The 26,024-nt window shown below is 38.5% G+C and overlaps 1 protein-coding gene and 1 long non-coding RNA gene across 2 annotated transcripts in view; both read left to right on the top strand.

The window, feature by feature from the left end:
* The window catches only part of TM9SF2 (transmembrane 9 superfamily member 2), a 29,471-nt gene extending 12,230 nt beyond the window's left edge, over positions 1-17,241 (top strand). The window contains exons 6-17 of the mRNA XM_052785706.1: positions 558-682; positions 1,553-1,664; positions 4,211-4,290; positions 4,381-4,489; positions 4,613-4,745; positions 4,992-5,111; positions 7,303-7,360; positions 8,026-8,185; positions 9,666-9,817; positions 10,868-10,979; positions 11,602-11,773; positions 15,835-17,241. Coding sequence (XP_052641666.1) covers positions 558-682; positions 1,553-1,664; positions 4,211-4,290; positions 4,381-4,489; positions 4,613-4,745; positions 4,992-5,111; positions 7,303-7,360; positions 8,026-8,185; positions 9,666-9,817; positions 10,868-10,979; positions 11,602-11,773; positions 15,835-15,902 — 1,401 coding nt within the window. The 3' untranslated portion in view covers positions 15,903-17,241. The remainder of the gene's footprint in view (positions 1-557; positions 683-1,552; positions 1,665-4,210; positions 4,291-4,380; positions 4,490-4,612; positions 4,746-4,991; positions 5,112-7,302; positions 7,361-8,025; positions 8,186-9,665; positions 9,818-10,867; positions 10,980-11,601; positions 11,774-15,834) is intronic.
* A 1,776-nt stretch (positions 17,242-19,017) lies between these two features.
* Positions 19,018-20,919, top strand: LOC128141365 (uncharacterized). Its single transcript, XR_008234982.1, has 2 exons — positions 19,018-19,469; positions 19,562-20,919. It is a non-coding gene; the product is annotated as an uncharacterized LOC128141365 (long non-coding RNA).
* The last annotated feature ends 5,105 nt before the right edge of the window (positions 20,920-26,024 follow it).

Here is a 26,024-nt window from a genome sequence, read left to right as displayed (position 1 = left end):
ATTGACTAAGTTCCAAGCTGATGTTCCCCTTCACCTGAGATTTGTATTCAGCATTCTTGGCTGCTGCTTGCAGTTCATCCCTGTGCATCTTTTGTTTCAAATGTCAAGGTGGTTCTGTCTTGGAAGGTTCTATTTAATCTATGAAAAATATACGTGTTGTTTTAAAATAGCTGATGTTTGTGAAACGCTTCTGATATGAAAGTTGTCATATCGTTATCTATTCAGTTTTCTACTTCAATTAAGTAAAATGGGACATCTTCAGTTACCAAAATATTTTAATAAATATAAATACATTCTATATTTAAATACGTTTTTCTACTTTTCAACTGTAGTAAGACAGTTCTTGGCATTAACTTTTCTAGTTTGTCTTTTTAATGCAAGGCTTTAATGCAAAGCCTTTACTATCTTTGTATTCCTAGAATCCTGCATTCATCTTGTAGAACTTCTGGACAGAAAAACTGTACGCAGTCTAAAATTCTGTTATGTAAGCTTCTGCCTAAGGCTTTTTAGATGTCTTTCTCTTTTTTGATGTTTAACATCATCTTTTAACATTGCAGTCAGAATTTCATGAGAAAGATACTTTTTATATCTTCAACCACGTTGACATAAAAATATATTACCATGTTGTGGAGAATGAAGCTCTGGGAGCAAGACTAGTTGCTGCTAAACTTGAACCAAAAAGGTTAGTACTCAGAAGTAACTTGTCATCAAACAGTGGTTCATCTCAAGATACTTGCTTTGATTTGGAGACCTGTTGCTAGTCAGAAATGTTTTCTGATATGTGACCTGTCGATTGGTGTAGTGTAGGACAGTCTAACATAATTTTGTTCTGAATTGGATAGATATTTGTGCACTCTTTCCTCTTTGGGCCTAAAAAAGATAAAATAAAACCTGGAAGTGGTGTGTGTTCAGTGAAGTAATCCTCATTTCCCTACTGGGGAACGTTTTGTCTTGTGATGGAATAGACCACTGTTGCCTGATGCAGGAGTAATCGGAGTGCAATGTTTGATCTCTTCAGCAGTCAGGATTTGAATGGAATGATTTCACCTGTTGAATGGAATGATTTCATCTGTTGTTCTGGTGTCTATGTGGCTTTTGCACAACTGATGTCTGTTTTATTGTTTCTTAGCCTCTTGTCTTTCATTTGTATTCTTGGTGTAACTGAGCTTGTTGCATTATTGGTCCAGCATCATGATGAAAGTATTTTTTTTCTGATAGAAGTTAGTAATTCTGTTGTAACTTTTTGAGTGTTTTGGAGGTTCTCAGCAGTACTTGGACTTCTTTAATTTTTGGTGCTCTGCTTTAAAGACTGTGTTCTCCATAGTTTTCTTCTTAGAAGAGACAACTTTTGTTTAAAAAGTTCAAGTATCAAAAAGTCCTGTGATTATGATACATTCCTTATGAGTTCTGAAATTTATGAGGCATTAAGAACAATGTTTATATTTAAGGGAAGAATCCTGGATGAAACTGATGCATTTGTAAGATGAATGAATTCTTTCTTAAGAGTGTTGTCAATCAAGCAGCTTTCATTCTGTGTTTTTAATTCCCACAGTTACAAGCATACTCATCCAGACAACCCTGATTGCTCAGGAGTACCTATGGATATAAGTAATAAGGCTAACGGAGAAGTCAAAATTGCTTACACATACTCAGTTTCTTTTCAAGTGAGTACTAAGCTTTCTGTGGTAGTTACATCTTAAAATCAGGCATGAATACTCTGAATTTTAAAGATGGACAACTAAAATTATCTCAGAATAGTAAATTTGTGGGTTTAAAACTTCATTTGAACTGGAATGTCAGAGATGGCTTGGGGTTTCACCACACTCTTTACAATTTTGCATACCACCCCACACCCACTGAATGTCAAATGCATATGTGTTTTTTAAAAGAATCACACTTTCCGTGTTTATCTAGGTTGTCTGGCAGATTATTTTTCAATCCAAGCTCTTAAGTCTGAGAAATTGTAAGTTTCAGCAAATTACTGTTGTAGGTAGGTTGAAGCTGATAATTTTCTGCATTCCTGCTTGCAAAAGCTTTCTCTCCAAGGTCTTCAGTGGAAATCTGCAAAAGCGTAGGAAGCTGGTATTCTTTGTTCCTCTATTCTCAATTTAAAAGCAGAAGAGCAGTATATCAGGCAGCTGCAGGGAGCAGTGATACTTGAATATGTCTCATTCTGGTGATAAGCAAGAAAGATTTTTTTTTTTTTTTTTTTTTAAATGGAGTTTGCAGGATGAACTGTTTCCAACTCTTTCCCAAACTGTTTCCCTATTAGTCTAAGACCGCAAAATGCAAGTGACTTGCTAAAAAGAGTGCAGATTATAACAAATTGGATTTCTTGACTCTTGTGTGTGTACTGAGGGGGTAGCTCACACACAGCAGTTCATGTTTTCAACCTCAATAATTCTGTGATTCTTCTGGATATGAAGGAGTCCATTTTTTTTTTTTTTTTTGTTATAGACTTTAATCAAAATCTTGGTAATTAATAGATTAAAAAATAGCAATAAGGCAATTTTTATTTTTGTTTAACTTTTTTCTTGTTCTGATTGCAAGGTCAGTGGTGTCTTTCAAAATGATAGGCCATTGTTATATCAAAGCTGTTCATGTATCTTTCTTAATTCTAGAGTTAAAGCCTGCTGTAGGATTCAGTTCAACTGTAGTGACATGGAGACTAAATAGTTGATCTTTAAAGTTACTTGGAGGGTAGCGTTGAGTTAGGATGTGGGATCCACTGCCACTGTCATAAGAAGTACACAGTAAAGCAGTGATCTTACAGTATCGTTACATTGCCACAGTTTCTGAGGCATGAACTCCTTTTATCTTATAACCTGCTATAGCACTGTTTGTAGACTTACCATGATTGTTCTTTACTGTAGTAATGTACTGGATTACATGGTAAAGTTCAAAATACAATAAATGGTATAAGAAGAGTATTCAGAAGGTGTTATATTATGTATGACTTAATAATTAATTTTGAGAAATTATATCAGTTATGATGCTGAAATTAATTTATATACTGAAAAGCAAGTACTTCTGGAAACCTGTGAGAAGTTAGTAATTAAGAATGACCTTAGCTTCATGCTATTATATTGTTTCTCTTTAAAAAATGACATGCCCAGCTGTGTGTGTGTTACTGTCCTGTGCACAATGTTACATCACTGGGAGGTAGTCTTCTGAAATTCCATCTGGTTGGCAGATCAGGTCATCTCAGGAAGATAGAAAAAAGGCAGTGTAGGTATGGGGAAAAATGCAATTCTGTCCTAGAATCGTTGATACTGGTTTAGAAACTTGTTGCTTGCTTTGAGACCTAGTTTTATTACCTCAGTGACCTAGTTATTTGATCTTGGCTAAATTTTTTAACCCACTGACTGGTTTTTATATTTTCAAAAACTGTCTTTACTGGAAAGCACTCTTGTTCTTGTATGTTACAAAATACTGACGTAACATCCTGTCAAAAAGACACCTAGCCATTTTTATTAATTGATGCTAGTGTTTGTGGTTTGTTTAGTAGCAATCTTCAGGTTGATCAGCACTGTTTATTCCTTTTTTCATGTTTACTCTGCAAAATAAAATAAAGAAATGCTCTTTTTGAAGTGTTTCTGACCAGTGAATGTTCAGTCTGAATAAGTATAATCTGCTGAAATGCCTGAAGGAATAATTTGTTTCCCTGTACTAACAATGTAAGTTCTGTAGTATTGTCTCCCCATCTGTCTTGCAGTATAAGCTGAATGTAACTGGATTGGTAGTTGGTACTGAAACGAGGTTGTAGGAAAGCAAAGGATAATTTGGACAAAGCACCATCTAGAAAGTGGAATATTATATAGGAGACTATATAGCAGAGCTTAGTTTCTCAATGTCTGTGGTGCTGACTTACACTAAAAAAAGCATGTTCTTACATTATTCTGCTAGTCATTTGAATTCCAGATGAGTTACTGTAATTCTTCAAGGGAGGAATCACAATTAAATTAATTTGATTGCCCTTTATGTCTTAAGAAGACATGGGTGCTCAATACTATTCAGAAAATATTTTGGTTTAGATTCTATGGTCAAATCTTATGTTTGTTTTAGGTAGCTATTATTAAACTATTCCCTTTAAGGCATGCAACATGAAATTTCTGATTTGTCATGAGATTTAAGATTGCACGAACATCAACTTGTAAATTTACAAGTTGGATACTGACTATATCTGAAACTGATGTGTTTACTCTTTCAGGAAGAAAAAAGTATAAGGTGGGCATCAAGATGGGATTATATTTTGGAATCCATGCCTCACACTCACATTCAGTGGTTTAGGTGAGAAGAAAGTTTGTCTTCAAGTGTACTGTATTGAAGTGTTTACATTGCAATTTGAATGATGTTTTTTTTTTTTTTTTTTTAATTCAGTATTATGAATTCTTTGGTGATTGTCCTCTTTCTGTCTGGAATGGTAGCTATGATTATGTTGAGGACACTGCATAAAGACATTGCAAGATACAATCAGATGGATTCCACTGTAAGTCTAAAATGTACCCCCTAAAATTTATTTGGAATGTAATTTTTTCAGCTAAATGTATTTCTGTAACAGACTATTTAAATGGCAATCTATTGTATTAAAATAGGTGTATTTACTTTACAGGAAGATGCTCAAGAAGAATTTGGCTGGAAGCTGGTTCATGGTGATATTTTCAGGCCCCCAAGAAAAGGAATGCTGTTGTCCGTTTTTCTAGGCTCTGGCACACAGATCTTAATAATGACTTTTGTTACCCTGTGTAAGTAATAAAGTGGGGAGGAGTTAGTTGAGTACAGATGATGTTTCACTGCTAATTGCATGGTACTAGTAAAAATAGCAGTTTCAGTTTTTGTCTAGAAATTTCTTAAAAGTCTTTGTGTTAGGAACAGCTGAGCTGATATAATAGACATGCAACATAGTACACACAGATTTTAAGATAACTGATGTACTGGCTTTAAGTCAAATGTATAGTTACTTTCTAAAATTGTGCATCTCTGCTTCATAGTTTTTGCTTGCCTGGGATTTTTGTCACCTGCTAACCGGGGAGCTCTAATGACCTGTGCTGTAGTTTTGTGGGTACTGCTTGGAACTCCAGCCGGTTATGTTGCTGCCAGATTCTACAAATGTGAGTAAAAGTTATTTAAAATGACAAGGCTTAAGTTCATTAAAGTAAATTATCATCACAGAGCTGGTTTTTGTTTTGTAGTACTGTTTGTAATTTCCCTCAGGGCAAGTTGGAGAAATGTACTTACCTTAACAACGGAAAACACATATAGAGCACTGACGTGGTTACATTGGTTTTGATGTGATCGTGCCTAAAGACCCTGAATTGGTCTTGCTGCTACGTATTTATGGAATTGGGAAGCAAATTCCATTTTACTAGTACTAAGCTCATTACATCAGACAGTTTCGTACTTCTGTTTCCTACAGTTGGGGGGCGCGGTGATAACTTGCATTTAGTTTTAGCCATCGATGTTGCTTGGTAACTTTTTTTTTTTCTTCCCCCAGATCATGAACCTCTGTTCTTGCATGCCTATGATATGTCACCTCTTTTTTAGCTAGTTCCTTGATCTTTGGGAGAATGGTGCTTATCAGACTGTGGTAGGGGCGCAGGGGGAAGGATTATTAGGTGTTCTGTAGTTGTAGAGATCAACCCAGTGGTGTTTGGGCACCTGACAGTAGTTAGTTGATACTGTTGTCCTTCACTGATCCCAGCTATTGTTTCAAGGCCTGCCTACTGACCTCAAACGCTTTGCCCCTGTACCCTCTGGTGTATTTTAAGGTGAAGCATGCCATTCCACACAGAGCTTGCTTTAATTGCCTTACTCAAGGTAAAAGACTCTTTATGACTGAGCGAGGTGGATCTTTTGGACTATTTTAGTTCTGAACATACAGGGCTAGAGAAGGAGTTTATTTCTGAACTTCAGCCTGACAGTAGGCATTGGAGTTCTTTCTTCTAACCATTTTGTAATTTTCATGTGGGGAGAACCGTTGGGGAAAGAGAGTTTGTATTTTGTAAGGAGTTTTTCCACAGTGTAGTGATGTGACAGTGAACTATTCCTTTTCCTAATCTTCAAGCCAATTAGACTTAAATGGAAGGAGACTTTAGGACTAAGAGCATAATTGAGGACAGAATTATTCTTTATATCATGCTGTATATTATGTGTTTTGAAGGATATTTTGACGTGTATTTGATGGTAAGTTGAATCCTGTATCTTTGGTGGAGATATAGCTAATAATAATTACATTTCATATTATACTTCTTGGGAATCATTTAGTTGATACTTGAATACTGTGTTTAACTACTAAGACAGCGAGTGACTGATCCGGAGATATCCTTGTTATAAGACGAGGTGGTCCATACCCTGTATAGAGCATGTAAACATGAATGTTTCTCCTGATAGTATACAAATAAAGTAATGTGAAACATAAACCAAAATGCAGCTGAAATGGATATCCAGTTCTGAAAGTTTTGTTTTTTCAACATTGCATTTAAAAAGTGAAACCTGAGTTGAAATTAAATGGTTAATCTTAATAACTGGTCCCATGTTCTACCAAGATTTTATGAAGAAATAGAAACTTAATTAAAATCGCTCTTAACCATAATCACTTCTGACTCTTGAAGTAAAGCAGCATGTCATTATGGCACTGCTCAGATTAAATTGTCAGCTTCACTGAATTCCAGCAGGATATTTTCAATTGAAAGTATGCTGACTAAAATTTTTATCAGCATAGTGCAAATTCATAAAGATTTTCTTAATAAAGCTATCTTTGGTCTTTTGGTATCACCAATGTTATTAATGCTATTAAGACTCAAGAGGACATCACTACTTCCTGTAAGTGTGTTGGTCCTGACTTTCTTGTAAGATTTGTAGAAAGAATTATTTCAAGAAAACTGTTAAGCTTACTTTTCATGTATTTATGTGTTTTTTTCTTACTGAAACCTGCAGTCAAATGCTAGAAAGCTTAAACTTCTTAATCACTCCAGGTTTAAACTGTTTTTTTAAAGACTTAAAAGTACTGTAAATCTGCTTCCTCCTTTGAGCAGATAAAGTGGTCAGAGACCCATCTTATTGAGTTGGATACTTTTCCTGACCTTGGTCTGAGATTTTTCTTTGCTTTGAAGCTCTGTGATTAAGCAATATGATGAGGGAATTCAGTTTTATTGCTGAAGATTTAGTTTAGTGTTTGAAACTTGGGCATGATAGCACAATGTCTGAGTATTTGCAACCAAAGTGTAACAGGTAAATGGACTGGAAAATTAATAGTTGTGAGCTTAATGCATGTTTTGATGACTGTCAAATGTTTTAATACAGCATTTGGAGGTGAGAAATGGAAAACAAATGTCCTGCTGACATCATTCCTTTGTCCTGGGTAAGTTGAGAATATCACCATGATTAAAAGAATTAAATTGGTTCTCTCACATGCATAGCTAATTTTTAAGTTTCAGCTATACAAGTAAATCTTATTACATTGTCCCTTTATTCCAGAAGCTACAAGAATTTCACGGCACTTTTGACAAAGATGAATACGTTAATGGCATATCATCCTTAGGTTGTTGGTTTTTTTTTTTTCTTTGTAAGCATTTGTTTATTCACATTACATGAAAAGGTTGATTTAAGAAAGAGCATTATGATAGTAGTAAGTTTTAGACAGGCACACTTTTTTTATTGCTTTCTTTTACTCTCTAGGCTGTTTCTCTGACCACACTGTAGTTGGTCTTATATAGTGTCATATACTGTATAACCACTGTGATAAATTTTTCTACTTAATCACAGCAAGCAGTCTTACCCTGAAGTATAGTTAAGACAAGCATATATTTGAAATTGCTTAGTTGGAACGTCAGCTCCTGCTGGAGTTCAGTCCCACTAGATTAACAAAGAATTGCTTGTTTGACCTCTTCATTTTGATATTTTGTGTGTGTCATTTGGTTTTAACAAAGATTTACATGAAAATCTTAATGCAGTGCTATTGTTTTGTTAACATTATTAAATATTAAGGAGTATTTCTGTGTTTTAAGTGTGTTATGTATTTTTCAGAATTGTATTTGCAGATTTTTTTATCATGAACCTCATTCTCTGGGGAGAAGGCTCTTCAGCAGCTATTCCGTTTGGTACTTTGGTTGCTATTTTGGCACTCTGGTTTTGCATATCTGTACCGCTGACGTTTATTGGTGCCTATTTTGGTTTTAAGAAAAACGTAAGTGGTTTTGAGAAGCTGTTTTGTAAGTCTGTGTATACGCATATATATACATGTTTTTTTTTTTTTTCACTTTATAGACTATGACTGAGGTAGCACCTAAGCTAGTTGCATTGTCAGCTCCAGTTCTGTTCAGTTACTTTAGAGCTGCATTAGATATCCGATCTTGGGATTCCAAGACTTTGATATTCAATTGGTTGTTGGTGGTGATATTTCTCTGCAACAATTAGGGTTATCATTGTATTTGAGTGACTGCTCCAGATAAAGCAGTGATTTGGGCATTTTTATTTTAATTAGCCTCTCTTTCATTACTAAAAAAATTAGTTGGCCCAGCCAAGCATAAGGGAAAGCAATTTACACGTTTCTGGTTTTCCCCTATGTTTTTTGTTCCTGTCTGCCCTCTACACTGAGGATATTTCTGATGAAATTGCTAGAGTTCTTGTGAAATTTCTTTGTCTGAGTGTTCTGTAAATGGTTATCACTTACTCCTAAACGGATTGCCTTTGCTTATTTATATGAGGGCTCTGTGTGACACTGGTGACCAAACCTTCTTAAATAATGAAATCTGTTCTTCTCTTTTTGTTTAAAAAGTGGTTTACTGTGCCCCACAAACTTAAAGATCTGTAAGTTCAGATGTTTTTGTGGTTTTTCCTGTACAGAAAGCCAGAGTCCCAGCTCTCTGTAGCTCTGATGTAATACTTTCAGAGAATATTTAAGTATCTTAGAAGGCACTTTTAAAGTCGATTATAGTTATCTCGTTTCCTGAACCAAAATTCAGTGGTTTTTTCTGACAACCATGTTGAAATTCCAGCAACCCTCCCCTGCATTGTACAGAGGCAGTTCCTTTAAGAAAGGAGAATTTGATAAACTATAAGGCAACGTGACAGGTGTCACAAATATGTTAAAATCGAATCACAAAGCAAGCACCTAGCAAGTATCTATTGATACTCTTGATGTAATGTTTATGAAAGGGGAAAGATGGCAAAGTATGCATTTATCTGCCTTAAATTTTTTCTCCTGCCATGCAGATCTATGCATGCATCTCAAATTAGGATTTAATTGCCAGATTGAATCTTCTCAGTTTGTAAGTTTACCCTAATGTGATTCTTGGAGTAAATCCTGAAAAACAACAGGGATTTTTAGAAGGGGAAGGAAAGAGTCTGCACCACCACTACACCCCAGCTGAAAAGTGAGAAATCAGCTCAGGCTCTGTAACAGATCATAGATAGGTAATCATAAAAAGGGAAGTCCAAAATATCTGTTGCTATGTTTTCAATAAGAGTTGTCTTTTAGCTTGTTTGCCTAGCAAATGTTGGTAGCTCGGCTGGTAGCGAAAGCAGATGTAGTTAGGGGTAGTTGGGTATACGCATGCTCAAAACAAATAGTAGACTTTTGCTACCACTCATTTCAAAAAGAAAGCAAAAAGGTGGTGCTGTAGTTTGACGTTATTTATTTAGCATTTTCTTATTTTTGTTTAAAGGCTATTGAACACCCTGTTCGCACAAATCAAATTCCTCGTCAGATTCCTGAGCAATCATTCTATACAAAGCCATTACCTGGCATTATCATGGGAGGGATTCTGCCTTTTGGATGTATCTTTATACAGTTGTTCTTTATTCTCAATAGTATTTGGTAAGTTAACCACAATCTATTTGAATTTTCTCTGTCATAAAAGGTGATAATTTCTTTGTGAAAGTTTTTTTCTTCAAGATGCTTTGACTGATTTTTTGGTGATGCAAAGTTACCAGAATACTGGTTCAATAAAAATTTAAACGTTAACATCTTTTTAACGCCTTGTGGTTTAGACGATATTCAGTGCCTGTTTTGCTTGTCGAGGTGTGTAGGGAAGTGGCTGTGATATGCTTAGCAATTTACAGCTGACCTACAATATTCAAATAGCTAGTTTTCTCATGCTACTTCTCTAACTTCATGTGGAAGTGGCTCTGAAGCTGACATATGGCATATAACTTGAGAGTAGTAAGTATATTAAAATTGACTTGAGGGGGGTTTTGTAGCTGTTGTTGGGCTAGAAAAGTATTACTACTCCTGGGTGGGGCGGGGGGGAGAAACAAAAACAAATTTTATGAAATCTTTATAAAGGCATCAGAGAGTAATTCTTTTCAAAAATACAGCACCAAAGACTAGTCCAGTGTAAGTGAATTCTGATGTGAGCTCATAGCACACTGACAAACTAATCTACTGTGAGGGATTTGTCTTCCTTCTGGCACAATTTAGTTATTGGATCTCGTTAAACTGTTTCTGAACCTTGAATAGGTGCCTCTACCCAATGTAGACAGCTACAGCATTTGACATTTCTTGTTATTTTGCGGCTCTGCCTCTTTGATTGAAATGTGAGGTGAAATCCAAGTTCTGCTGAAGTCAGTGGAAGAGGTCACGCTGACTTCACTAGAACTGTGATTTCACTCATGTCTAGTCAGTTCTTTCCCTAAAATCCCAACCAGGACCATGCTTTGGGCTTGCTTTCTTGCTGTTTTCAGACTGAGCTACCGAGGCTCCTATTCATCAGTTAGAAAAAAATTAGCCAATTGTATGGCCACACAACTGACAGTACCTCAGTAGGAAGGGGAATACTTAAGGTGAAGGTGTTATTACTGCATATGAAGAAATACTATTAGCACAGTGTCCATTTTAAATCTATTTTTTTAAAACTCCCTTTTATAGGTCTCACCAGATGTATTACATGTTTGGATTCCTGTTTTTGGTATTCATTATTTTGGTTATTACATGTTCTGAGGCCACAATATTGCTCTGCTACTTCCATCTATGTGCAGAGGTAAGAAATATTCTTCAGTATTCATACTTAACGTTGTTTTAAGGATGCTTCAAAAAAATTTTAAGGCTTTTGTAATTGGAAATAAGTATTCCAGAACTCAACGTAAAGACCGTTACTAGATGTCCTTAAACCATGTCTTTAAAATGTGAAGCAGAAGTGAAGCGGACTGCTTTTGGCAAAACTTGTAACAAATAATAAAACACTGCACTGAGTACCGCTAAGTCAGGTATCTCATCTTTAGACTCTAACTCCCTGTTTTCTGAAGACGCTAAACTAATCCATTAACTTTGTTCAATCAAAGTGCATTTTGGACATGCTCAGCCTTGGGAAAAAAAAATCTCTGTGGCTGGCAATCGTAGGTCTGGCTTATTTGGGTTTTTTGGTTTTTGCCTATTTGATATTGATATTTAGGTGTCTTATCTCTAATTGTGAATGGTGTCGTTAAAGCAGTGTTGGTTATATATAGGTTTTTTCCTGTAGATAAAAACTATAAAAACTCACTTTTGGATAAAGTGATAATCGAAAAAGTAGCTCTGCATTCAGTAATAGGGTCAGTGCGTTAGAGGTCTATGAAATATTACTCATGGTTGGTTGTTTTTTTTTTTTCCCCCACCCCTTCTAGGACTATCACTGGCAGTGGCGTTCATTTCTCACTAGCGGTTTCACTGCAGTTTATTTCCTAATATATGCAATACATTATTTTTTTTCTAAACTGCAAATCACAGGAACAGCTAGCACCATTTTATATTTTGGTTATACCATGATCATGGTTTTGATCTTCTTCCTTTTCACAGGTAAGTATATTGAACCTTAATTTTAAATTTTGAGTTTAGCTTTGCACAGTAGGATCCTCGGCAAAACTTATATAAACTCATAATCCTGTATCAAGATATGTCTTTGATTTTTTTTTTTCCAGGTAGTTGTGTAGCATTTTGCAACTCTGATCACAAATTTTAGTGAAAGAGATTAAGTGAGGATGAGGCAAAACTACTGCTAGTTTCAGGTGCGGCCTATAATTAGGTCTTCAAATATGACACCTTTAAACATGATAAATACTTCTCCAGATTTCATTCCTATGTTAGTCATGTGACAAACTCAGTTTTTTAAATTAATTGTTTTTGGAGAAACACACTTCAAATCACACAATCAAGTATACAGTTACAGTGTCAATTAAGGAAGAAATTGCAGCTTTTGTGGAACAGGAGGAAGGAAGAGAGAGGACTAAAAGTTGGCAGAGAATACTTTTTTTTTTTTTTCATTTGCCTTCTTTCCCAATTTCATTGAAGTGGCATGGCAAGCAGACAGAATTTCTTCACCATTTTTGATGCAGTCTTGTCAGAACCTTGTCATCTTTATTGTGAGCTTTTGGAAAAGCAGCTCTCAGGTGCTGCATTTCAATTGCCTCTTCAATAAATGAGATGAGGTCATAAAATCTTCCTTTGTCATCTTCAGTACTAATAAGGAATCTTCAGTTAGACACACACATCCCTTGTTTAGGGAGGAAGAATGGTAGTAAAAATGCAAGAAGTCTCCTTTCAAACTCTTATGCAGGAAGGCAGCAACCGCCAACTCCTCAAAAATTTTAAAAAGACTAAATTCTGTTCCAGCTGAATGTAATCTGTCTTTGTGGACTTTACAGAGCAATATTTTTGAAACTATTTTGAACTTATCAGTGCTTTAAATAGTTTCAAGGTCCACGTTTATGATGAAGTTTAATGATTCCTAAGGCTTTGATATGTATTTATGTATACAGCTATACCAGCTATATTTTGAGGCTTCCTAGAACACAAATGGCTTGTCATTGGAGCTTTTAATACAGATCTCGCCATAAGTAGAATTTTCATTTTCACTTAACATAGGAGAACAAAAAAAATCTCGTGGGCAAAAAACTGACATTTAAGAATGGTGTTCATTTTAAGTGTAACCGAATATTAATTTCAAGGACATTGCCACTTCAGCTTAGGAAATATTGAAGCTGTTTGTGCACCACAACTGAATGCAGATGATGAACAGGAGTAAGAGCGTGCAAGGAGTTTCTTGGGTCATTGCCTGTTAAAAGGAGGGAATGGAACTTAAGTATGTTTTATAATCTCTTTGAAAAGTGATCAAGCTGTGTTCCAAAAGTGGTTAGTTTTATCTTCCATCCTTCTTTTTAATTCAGTCTAATGTGTTTTGGCATTGCTTGCGGATATTTTGTAATTTACACATCATCTCTACTTTTATGTATACTTTGTGTACTGGTTAGCAATTCTGAATGTGTAGATCAGAGATTCTGCCTTCCTTTTTCACTCTGCCTTATTTCTCACCCTGCCTTTCTCTTAACCTTTACTTCTGATCTGGGTTTACTAACAGTCTCATTGAACTAAAGAATTTAAGAATGCATGGTTGTTCAACTAGAAATGAATGTGTACTTGCTGTACGTAGATGAATTTTAAATGTGGTGCAAACTTAGAGAGTAGCATGAAAAAATAATTAGGCCTCACATAAGTGTAAGGTCAATTAATTTAGTTTCACTAGCTTTTCCAACAGATATTCAGCATGTCTGCCTTTAATAGTAAACAGTTTTGGCCAAAACCAGAATTGTGTTTATCCTGTCTCCTTTGTTCACTCTGTTTACTTTGGATACATGCAGCAATTCTGGAGTGCACACATTTACAGTAAAGGGGATTTACAGTAAATTTTCTCGGCTGAGACTTGGCTTAGCTGCCTTTCCGCACCTAAGGTACTCATATAATTTCCATCTTTTGCACTTATTCTTTCAAGTCGGTCATGTCACATGACATTGTCTAGAGGCATTAAGATGTGTCCAGTGCATCACCATTTACCTTTGCTCACACGTTCACTTTCAATTGACCAATGGGCTGTGCAGTGCCTGCCAGCAAATTTAGGGAGTCCTTTTCAGGGCAGGTTCACAAGCAGGCAAAGAAGAGGTGGTTTACCCTCAGACCCCTTCAGATGCTTTCTGTGGTAGTCACTTGTATGGAATTGGGACAGTGGAGAGGCGAGTTATGCTGCGCAACTTGAACTAAGCTCTCGGAGTTTGTATGCTTTTGGTTTTTGAAATTTTCAGTTTCTATATTGAGATTAGGGGAGGAAAATACACGTGAAGTTAACTAAACCGTTAGAACTTTGAAACATCGTATGCTTAATGATTTTTTTTTTATCTTAATTCCCACAAGATTAAGTGCAAATTATCCTTTAATTTGAGGGAATGGTCCTATTTTTTAAGGTTTAAGAGTAATTTTGTCTATTTAGGTTGATACGCATTCAAAGGCAGATATGTTCAGTTCTCTGAGATTTACTGAAGTGCTTTGAGATGAGGTTTTACAGAAACAGAGGCAGGGTAAAGGGACAGGCAGTTCTTCTCCAGTTTCTTAAACGAAAAACCATATTAGCAATTTAGCAAAAACTGCTCCTAAAGGCAACTGACTCTCCGTGTCACGATGATAAAGAAGCTAAAAAGAAAAAATTGTAATTGTTGTATCAAAACTATTCTGCTGCTGCTTACTCATCTGTTAAAAATCGTCAGTATCAGGAAGGGTTTTGACGGTGCCCTGCTGCTATGTCAGTGTAACACATGCTTCAGGCACTTGCATCCATACTGCATTCCAGGTCATTGATCAGACTCAGCAGGCAAAATACCGGGAGCTACATGACAAATCTTTGATTCACAGCTGGGACCACAACTACGTATCATAGTAAATGAGTCGGTTAAACATCAGTAGTTTAGCAAGCGTGAAGGGAGAAAAAAAAAAAAAAATTACCGTAATATCATTCATGGTTCCTTCCAAGCTTGTATCGTGAATGAGTTAGCACACAACTTTTGTGGTACCTCTTATCAGATCTAAAATAAAGGTGCTTTTTTTTTTTTTTTTTTTTGCCTTTAAAGAACTTACTTGGCTCTTGCGTAAGTTAAGGCTATGATTTTTAGAAGATGTACTCGGGCAAAAATCAGAAATTTTCAGGACTTTTTTCCTGTCCTAGTTTTTGTGGGAAATGAAGGTTCCCGTAATAAGTGTTCTGAGCTGCTGTTGAGTCCATCATCTTTCTGATTGAGGCTGCATTTTGAAGTGATACTGTTAGATTAACAAAACCCAACTGTATTAACAACTTTGCATTCAAAAGAATATTTTTGTTAAAAACTTCTGTTGGAGTTTCACAAAGAGAAGGGGCGGAGCTATTTTTCTTCAGCTAAAAGGCCTATAAGTTATCAGGGAAACAGTATTCGTCCTTAAATTTCAGTTCAAGTTTGCTTATACCTTTTGACTGCCTTAAGCATTTCAGAAGTGTTTCTTTTTAAGGTATGTAACGCATGTTTTCAATAGGAAGTACAAGTTGCGTAGTAACTACACTATGGTTTGAAACTTGTATTAACTTGATTTATGCAGAAATAAAGGTAGTGCTATAATTTTCCAAGACCTTAAAGTACAACTAAGAAATGGGAGCTCCATTTGATGCTGTCAATCTAATTGATTTGATAAATATAACGACAACATTCTGACCAGCTGAGCAGATCATGTAAAGTGTGTGACTAGTCACTGAAGAAGGGTGAAATGGAGCAACGTGAAGGAGTTGGACTGGGGAATAATGAAACAACACAGCACAAATACGTAGGAAGAGAAACACAGAAACATCTTAACACAAGAGTCTTCCATGTGATCAGCTGTATGATTGTGAAAATAATGAGATACTTTATATAGTAGTTGATGCCTATAAAGACCAGGTACTGTCTGCTGAAGATTAAAGACAGCAGATTGCATATACGTATGTCCTGATTTATGAACTACAGATAGCAATTTGTCTTCTGTGTCAGTTTTCCTAATGTGTAACTGGTTTTTTTGTTTGTTTTTTTTAGGGACAATTGGATTCTTTGCATGCTTTTGGTTTGTAACCAAAATATACAGCGTGGTGAAAGTTGACTGAAGAAACCGATGTAAAGAATTAACACAGAAGAGGTTTAATCTTCATTAACGTAACTTAAAGACCTGGTCTGGTTGATGAACTTGAGCTTTATCAGAAGTATTGGCTTTCTATTCTTTGAGAATGATACTGAATATGCAGCTGCCCCAAACACTTTTTCCACTAACACGTTTGTATTGTGACTTAACGACCTGTTTTCATTCAGATCTTAATGAAGATCGGAGTTACAATATTTATGCATTTGTAAATACAATTATACTTTAAGAGAAATGTTAAATTCCAATGGCAGAGTAGAAGTGGCTATATTACACAACTTAATGATACTTCTGATCAAAGTACAACTGTAAATAGGTTTTTCTAGCTTGGTAGGTGGGATGAATTATTTTTCTTTGAGGGAAATGAGAACTTTTTATTATGCTAACTTTGAAGGATGACTCTTAAGAAGTGTTGCTTTTAGTTTGGATGTGATTTTTATTTTTTACTGATGTTACGTCCATAAATATTCTGATTTCTGTGACTTCATTAGTTTCAGTGTTCTTGGCCTTTTAAACTATGTGCCTCTGAGTCCTTGAATTTATAAATTCATAATCTAATAAATATTGTAAAAATGTCTTCAGTGGCTTATTACATATTATAAGTTCATAAAATATGTAAATACAATTATATTGAAGACGGATGCTTAAAGATTGCATAGAGTATTTTATGGCCTTTTCTATGGTTTAATGTATAATGACACACCCTTAGATCTGCAAGAAATGTTATTTGTGCTACATGGCTATAACCCAGAAATGTGCTTGTGGTGCATGAGAATTAAATTATGCACACATTTAACAAAACCACTCGGCAGCATTAATCCAGTCCTTAACCCAGATATATTTTCAGAGATTGCTATGGAATTGTCAATATGTTGAGAAGATCTTACAACGCATGAGTCAGCATTCTCTGCTGATCTTGCTTTTAAAAGATCTCGATGATGCATATTCTATACAGCAACTATTGCTGATTGTACTTAATGTAGGTTAAAAAATAAAAGAAAATTACTATTTTTGCCTTATATTAAGAGACTAATGTCAATTTTGGATGATTAGCATTAAACCTATATTTGCTTTTTTTGAAAATGGAGTGTTTTGTTCATATCTTGTTTGGTAATTTTAGACTCGTAACACAATTTGGCTTTTGGCATGTTTTCACAAGCCTGATAAAATTTTATTTAAAATTAAACCTCATGTACCAATTACCATTCATAAGGTTGGGGTTTTTGATTCTTACCGGTTTACTTTTCTAAAAGACCTTAACCTAATGATGCTTGAATATTGAACCCAATAAAAATATCTTTGGTTAAGGTAACTTGTCATTATTAACCTCCTAAAAGTTGGCATGTAAAAAGGCTTCAGGTCACATTTCCTCCATTGCTGTGCTCCACAAGCCCTCCCAGATGAACCACACCGTGCTCATGCTCTGCCTATCCCCAACCACAGCTCTGTTCGGATGTGTCATGAAATGCTGATTTCAGATAAATCGTCCATGTTTTATGTTCAAAACAGGAAAAGGGTGAGTGTGGTAAGCGTTTGTTCTTTACTAATGCAGTGAGCTGTAGTGTGACTTGAATTATTGTCACTCAGCTGATAGAGCTCTTGACTTTCACAGGTAAGGAATAAGTTGCATGTAATCTCGTAATGGAAGTATGGTAAATCCTTAACAGCTGGTAGAAATTTTGTATTTGATGGTTGATAAAACATTGTCCTGAACTTTTTTTTTTTTTTTTTAAATGAATGTTACTGCAGTGTTGGATTTAGTTTTCCTGCTCCAGGAATATGTGAGCTAGAACTTTGATAAGCTTAGCTGGTGCGGGACACATGTGACTATGACTTTATGCCATGAAGTTACATGCCATCCTCTTTCTGTGCCTTACCAGTTTGGACAACAGCTCCATTTCTGGGGGCAGCTGTATCTCCAGCTCCAAGAGCACATCACAACTAAGTATTTTTTTAAAGGAAGAAAGATTACTTGTGCAGAGATGTTCTAGTCTTCTCCCAGATATACTGTTGCCTACAATTCACTTCTAATTTCATTTTTTTTTAGTCTCAGTATCCCGCTGTTTCTCATTATGCCAGACAGTTAATAGTGATCTACTTACTTATATATCTCTGTAAATCTGACTCCTGAAATATTTCTCCTATTACCTCATATATTGACTTTGGGCACATGTGTGTACACAAGTGTATGACACTTCAGACTAAAGCACAAATCTTCAGGGACTACTGAGAGACTTAATTTATCGGTTGATTATTTTATAGCTGCCATCATGCACTTTCTTCTTATTTTTGAAACATGTGGAACTCACTGTTGATGAGATGAGAGTAGTTAACTGCTTGTAAATCAGATACGCCAGAAGATTACAAATGAAACCTGTCACGTTTGGGTGATGCCACACTCTTGCTGCTTCGTGGGATTCCAGCACTTTCAATGAAAATGCAGTTTAAATTCTTCCTTCCCTCAGAGGTATTTTAGCATCACCTGCTGGCCACAGCACGTATGAGCTTATAAAGTGCAGGAGCAGAGTTAAGGGTATGATAGGAAGGTTTTACCAAAGTACTCTACTGGAGGGGCTTATCCTTGATATATCTTTAGATATGCATGCTCATTTCAAAGTTTCTGGAAGTAGGCAGCCAAAAATCAAGGCAAAGAACAATAACAGTAATTACACAAATAATTTCAGTGAAGATACTAAAAACGCATCTAGTAAGGGCACACAGCTAGCAAGGGTCCTTTAGAATGAACTGTATTTCAGATAGACAGCCTTGCTTTATAAGGATGAATTGTTCTTACTCGGGTACCCACTCTGATACCTTCAAACAGTTTTTCTAAGTTGGCTAAAAAAAGGGGTTTTAGAGGGGGCCCCACAGAGTGTCCTTAAAGGCTGGCCAGCCTGGGCTGTGAGACGGGCTGAATGTCGTGTCCCAGCTCCATATGAGCTCAAAAACAACCATTGTTTTGCTGCTGGTGGTGCAAGATTTACTTTGGCTTGTTGTGGGGGTTTTGTGGTTGGGGTTTTTTTTTTTTTGGTTGGTTGGTTGGTGGGTTTGTTTTGGTTTTGGGGGGTTTTTTTTGTGTGTTTTTTTTTTTTTTTCAATCATACCAAGTCAAGAAGACAGTAGATTTATTTTTAATTTTCTTCTCTATTTTGAAGAAATAACTAAGGTAGAGAAAACATTCTTCCTGATATTTTTCCCAACGTTCCATGACTATCTTTTGATTTGTTCACAACTACCTATTCTGTCGAGGTGTGCAAAATCATAGAATAAACTGCGAGGAAGCAGTAGTGCACGCAGTGACCTCCCAACAAGGGCAGGCACGCATGTACACGCTCCAGCCTCTGCATCCCCTCGGCGTTGCTGAAGACGAGCAAGCTTCTCGTTCGCTGGAGAATGGTGAAGCCGGGTGGGACGTGTTCTGCTCCCGCCTGTGGCGTGCCCTAGGAATGAGTCACTCTGGGATATTGCCGAGGAAGTCGGTGGGCTGGCGGGGAGACCCGTTCTCTCCCTTCGTGGCCCAAGGAGACAAGAAGGGGTAGGGTCGTGACATTTCTTCTCCAGCCTTGCTTAGGAGCTACAGAAAGGAGCAATCAGAAGGTCAGATCTGTTTCCTACTTTTTTCTGCAGGTTCTTACAGGGAGTTGTAACCACTCTTCCCCTGGAAACGGCTCATCTCTCCCCATTGCAGCAAGGCTAGCAGACAGCTGAGAAGAAATGGATGTTTTGTTCCGTCGCCCTTTTCCTGCTGTCTCCAGGCCGTGGTGACAGCAACAGAGCTAAATCACACAATTGTGCATGTTCTACTGCATGATGTCGGATCAGCGCAGCCCTGAGGCAGGTGGAGGGCAAGGCAAAGGGAAGCAGCGGGTGGCCTGGAATTTACTGTTTATCCCAGAAAGCAGGGTGACCGTAGTAACTCTGGACAAAAATTGCAGAGAGGAAGAAAGAGGCTTCCTTCCCTTCAGGAAGGACAATATCCAGACCCAGGGGGGCAAAGCCCAAACAAAGAATTGATTAATATACCAGGAAAATGCTGGTTTATTAAACCCAAGTCTTTTCTGTCAGTCTGTTACCAGTTTCAAGTGGGGGTTTTTGCTGGAAGAGACATCTTAGATCCAGAACAGAATTTCTGAAGAGAGCAAAATGGGCAGACAAATTTAGGCAGATTAGGAGAGTGACTCTAAATCCCCAGAGATTTTCTTGACCATTGGATTATTTTAGGGGTTAATATGTCTATCTGTCTGTCTTTTGAAACAGCTTTTACTGACTGAGGTTTGTGAAGACCCTTGCTGCACAGAATGGGACAGAACTTGCAATCTCGATGTTTTGATGGACAGGGCACCATCTTCTGTCCCACTCATCCCTGACACTTCAGAGGATTGCTGGTAAAATAATGTGAGCAAGCCATTTCCCATGTAATTTCATGCAGAAATATGCTTCTGTAAGAGGAGTCCTAGTGCACAGTGTCCAAACAAACAAATACCCAGCAGGAGCTCCTACAGACGGAGACAGTCTGTGCAGGACCGGGAAAGGAAAATTGTAGCCTCGGAGTCCACAGTGAAAACACTGCCAAAGATAAAGGGGATAAATGGGAAACAGATATCGCATGAAAAATATTGAAAGAGTTCTAGGGCTGCAAATAGATGATGGCAAAGACAAATACACCCTCTTGCACTGTTAATCAGCTTTGAATCTCACAGCCTGAGCAAATGTAGAGAAAGCTGCAACACTACTAGTTCATATATGCTATATGGCAGAAATCCATCCAAGTCGGGGCCGGTCACACCAAAAGAAGTTCATGGAAGAACAAATAAATATGTTCTTAGAAAGTTTACAGGAGTCAATAAAAGAGCTCCATTTACTGCAGTTAAGCTCCAAAGGAAAATCTGAGTTGCTGGAACAAAAGGGAAAAGGAACTGGGATAATTTCAAAACTTAAGATGATGCAAAGTTTAAACTGTATTAAAATCATTTTATTGGTGCAAAGGATTTATTGCATGTTTTTGTTGTGTTTTGGTAAATTTATCAGGAATATCAAGGAATTACGCATTTCTGGAAAGGCATGATGCAGCAGCTGATGTTAAAGAAGTTTGTTCTTGTTAATGGGATCAAAAAGATGGGACAGAGTATAAGAAGAAAAGTACTGTTGTAACCCAGCGTGGGCAAGACCACTGTGCGGTGCTGACCCTCCAGTACCTCCAGTCCCAGGCACGCTGTTACACTGCACTGTTGCTTCCTTGAGTTACAGATCCTTGAAGACCATAAAGAGCCCGAGATCATCCCCTCAGTCCTACCAAGCTCTGCTCTTCTGTGAGGCTGCGATCTGATAATGTTTCAGACTTTCAGGACCCTTTTGGCCTTCCGTCTCTTTCAGCCCCTCCTTGGGCGCAACGGCAGCAACAGAGAACGTTTGGGAGAGGCCAGGCTTCCCACATGTAGCGCAAGCCAGAGGGCTCGGTTTGGTATGGATGTGTTCCAGCCCTTCATATTTATTTGTGTGGGCGCAAATGCGTATTTCTTCCTTTTATTTTTTAACACAGCTTCAAGGCAGTAGCTGCGCATTGATGAGCGGAGGTATAGGAAGAAGCAGGTTCTTGCCACCACGTCTTGCCGGCAGTGGCAACATCCACAGCAGGGGTAAAAGAGGTTGGACAGAGCTAACAAATTAGAGAATAATAATTATAACCCACCCCTTATAATTTTGGGCAATTTGCTCCATCATCTCACTGCCTGCCCTGAGAGCAGTTTGGGGGGTTTTTTGTCATTTTTTTTCCCCTCCCTGTTAGCTGTTGCACATCGTCACAGAAACTCCCAGAGCTGCCTGCCAAAATTTTGGTTAGAACCTGCAGGTCGGTGTTAATAATTAACACCTAGGGGTCTTTGGGAAGCAGCATGGAAGTCTGTAGTAAAGGATCACAGGTTGGTGTCATCCAATTGGTAACGTTACCAATTAAATTTCAAAAATTTGGCATTTTTGAGGGGCCACGTTTACTCCTGTAGATGAACACTGACAAGATTTTTACACCTGGAAGAGGTTGAATTCATACTATGGCCACCAAGTGTAGCAGTCTCACTTTCAGCTATTCTGTTAAAAACCGAGCAACTAAAGGCTACCCCTAAATCCCAACACCACAGTGGTTAATCAGGCCAACCATCATTATCTGGGAGATATACAGGTGGCTGTCATAGTAGCTGTCACTCACAGCAGCAGGAAATATAAATCACAGCATTAAAATAACAAACAGAAGAGGAAAGCTGGGCTGCAGAAGGATTATCCTGGTCCCGTTCCTACTGAAAACACCACATGACCTTCACGAAATGGTAGTCAAAGAAAATCACTTGGTTGCGTAGCAGTGCACGTTCCCCGGGTGAAGCTCTGGAAGGCGGCCTCTTCTCAAAAATACTGCTGCTAGAGATTGTTCTTGTACGCTTGGTGCACGATTTCTCTTGGAAGTTGATTTCAGTATTTCTGAAGATGATGGTCTTTTTTTGAAGACTGTGTGCTTTCACTATGGATAATAATGGCTTTCTGTGTGGTGTATGGTATACATCTACTGGCCAAAATTATTTGTAATTTTTACTTTCAGTTTAACTGAGGTTTAATTGTCTCGATTTAAGCCTCTTGCGCTAACACTAAGCTGCTTTTGTTTTTACTTTGGATCCAATAATTTTAATGTTTCCTCCATATGGCAGTGGGTTTTTGAAGGGAAAAACAAGGTCTGAGACAGAGTTATTTGAATGGATTGAAATGAGGAAAGTGAAACTAAAAATATAAATAGGAAGTACCAAGCTCATGTGACATATATGTAGGGAATTCCTGCGTGATATAAACATGTTCCAAAATTTGACAAAATTTTTCATGTCTTACGTTCAGGCCTTCTATATCTACAGTGGATTGGCTACACCTTCAGCAGCAGCTGGATAAGCAGCACAGCTACTCCTCTGGGGTGAATGCCAGAGAATAACAGTTATAAAATACATTTCAGTGCTTCTAAACAATGAATTACACCTCCTTGTCAAGAGTATTTTTGTCAAGCGTAACTGGGCTGTGAGCTTATTCTGTGAGTTTGTTAGCTGAGTTTACTTTATAGTCAGTTGGATTATTAGCACAGGGAGAAATACAGGTCTGCTGATCCAGTTTTTTAGTCTATCAGGTATATTGGTAAATATCCTCCCTTCGAGAATATTTAACCATTTGTTAAATTGGTAAAACGGATGTTGCTTTACCTGGAGTCTGAAATCTGGGTCCTCTCCCGGTTGTGGCTGTGTCCTGTGAGGCCAGGCTGGGGGGCATCACTCCCAAACGTGGTACATCAGAGACTATATTCCTGTTAGATCTGCAGGCTGAAATGCTCATGAGACCACCCCGAACTCATTTCATTTCAAACACGCTAGGTTAGCCAATATCTCCTACTTTAACCAGCTGATTTCAACTAAAGACCTTTGGGAGCAATGGTATGATCCTTTTCTCTCAAGTCACCAGGCAGTTGGGGAGGTCCTGCAGGTAGCAGTAGGTCATTTATGACCACAGCTGATGCAAATCTACCTGAAATAGAGTCTCTACATTGCTTTCATTAAAGCACAACTCTCTGTTCCCTGTAAAGAAGATGAGAGTTACGGGAGGTGGCTAGCTGGCACGTTTCTGCATCTGCTAGCATTCCTCTACTTGCATTTAAGTTGTAGGTCGCTCTCCACGGCTGGGCTCTAAGGTGGGAAGTTTTTCAGTCCTTGCCTGATTATTAGAGAACAAATTTCCTGCCATGTGATAGCCACATGGCGATCTCTGTGAAACGGTCGATGATTCCTGGTCAACAGGGGAGGTCCCAGAGGACTGGAGGCTTGCCAATGTGACTCCCATTTATAAGAAGGGTCGGAGGGAGGATCCGGGGAACTACAGGCCTGTCAGCCTGACCTCGGTACCGGGAAAGATTATGGAACGGTTTGTCTTGAGAGCACTCACACGGCAGCTCCAGGATAAGAGGGGGATCAGGCCCAGTCAGCATGGGTTTACGAAAGGCAGGTCCTGCTTGACCAACCTGATCTCCTTCTATGACCAGGTGACCCGCCTAGTGGATGAGGAAAAGGCTGTGGATGTTATTTTCCTAGACTTCAGCAAGGCCTTTGACACTGTCTCTCATGGCATACTCCTTGAGAAGCTGGCGTCTCGTGGCCTGGATAAGTGCACTATTCACTGGGTGAAAAACTGGCTGGATGGCCGAGCCCAGAGGGTCGTGGTGAATGGGGTGAAATCCAGCTGGCGGCGGGTCACGAGTGGTGTTCCCCAGGGCTCGGTGTTGGGCCCTGTTCTGTTTAATATCTTTATTGATGATTTGGATGAGGGGATTGAGTGCACCCTCAGCAAGTTTGCAGACGACACCAAGTTGGGAGGCAGGGTCAGTCTGCTTGAGGGTAGGGAGGCTCTACAGAGAGATCTGGACAGGCTGGATCGATGAGCTGAGGCCAATTGTATGAAGTTTAACACGGCCAAGTGCCGGGTCCTGCACTTCGGTCACGGCAACCCCATGCAGCGCTACAGGCTTGGGGAAGAGTGGCTGGAAAGCTGCCCGGCAGAGAAAGACCTGGGGGTGCTGGTCGACAGCCGGCTGGATATGAGCCAGCAGTGTGCCCAGGTGGCCAAGAACGCCAATCGCATCCTGGCCTGTATCAGGAACAGTGTGGCCAGCAGGAACAGGGAGGTGGTTGTTCCCCTGTACTCGGCACTGGTGAGGCCGCACCTCGAGTACTGTGTTCAGTTTTGGGCCCCTCACTACAGGAAAGACATTGAGCTGCTTGAGCGTGTCCAGAGAAGGGCAACCAAGTTGGTGAGGGGCCTTGAACACAAGTCTTATGAGGAGCGGCTGAGGGAACTGGGGTTGTTCAGTCTAGAAAAGAGGAGGCTGAGGGGAGACCTTATCGCTCTCTACAACTACCTGAAGGGGGTTGTAGTGAGGTGGGTGTTGGTCTCTTCTGTCAGGTGTCTGGAGATAGGACAAGAGGAAATGGCCTCAAGTTGAGGCAAGGGAGATTTAGGTTAGATATTAGGAAAAATTTTTTTACTGAGAGGGTTGTCAAACATTGGAAGGGGCTGCCCAGGGAAGTGGTTGAGTCACCATCCCTGGAGGTATTCAAAAAGCGAGTGGACAGGGTACTCCAGGGCATGGTTTAGGGGGCATGGTTAATGGTTGGACTCGATGATCTTGAAGGTCTTTTCCAACCGAAATGATTCTATGATTCTATGATTCTATGATTCTATTCTATGATTCTGGTCTAGTTGATGGCAGAAAACGCTTACACGTCATTAAAATCATTGTGACAACCGCTACTTTTCATGCCACGTCAGTCACAAAACTGAAGGTTAAATGGAAAGCGTATTTCCAATATACTCCTGTAACATCGGTCACTGTGAGGCTACTGCGATGCGGGGGCTGTATGTACCTTTTGGGTGTGATAAACGTGGATGACAAAGTCAGCAGGTGCTTCAGTTCACGATCTGGGACTGGCACTAAACCAATTCTAATTCATGCAAAGAGGGGAAAGGAAAATTTAGTCTTTAAAATCCCAGCCAAGACAGAACATGGCAGGCAAAGCGCTTCTGTGCATTTCCAAGGGATTCCAGGTTTTCCCAGGGGCCGGAGCCCATTTGAGAACCTGCGTGGAGCCTGAGGGAGTTCTGCCACCAGCAGTAACGGTCTGTGCTTAAGGACAGGGGTATAATGTAATTATGTCCCACTATTCATCTGGTGAAGAGTCTCTGTTTCTTGCTGGGAGGCATGGGTACCTGGGTTATTTGAGGAAAGCAAAATCATTTCACTTGACGTTTCACGCATCGAAAACGTTCACAAATTCTTATCACACTTGCCAAATCCTTTTTTCTCTTTATAAAAATGAGAAAATGACCTCATTGAAGTGATGTGAGACACCAGCCTTTGGATGTTTAATGGTCTTTGGAAAACTGTGTTATTTTGAGATACACTGCTTTCTGACATGACAGAAAGCAGTAGCATCTAAATGATGTTTCAAAGTCTATAAACAGAATAATATATTCAGAGTATGCACTGTATTCAGAACACGTATTCTTACCGTCTTGATCT

The sequence above is a fragment of the Harpia harpyja genome, chromosome 4 (genome assembly GCF_026419915.1).
Source record: "Harpia harpyja isolate bHarHar1 chromosome 4, bHarHar1 primary haplotype, whole genome shotgun sequence".
Lineage (NCBI taxonomy): Eukaryota > Metazoa > Chordata > Aves > Accipitriformes > Accipitridae > Harpia > Harpia harpyja.
The sequence above is the reverse complement of the archived record's forward strand: the minus strand, read 5'-3'. Positions and strand labels throughout refer to the sequence as shown.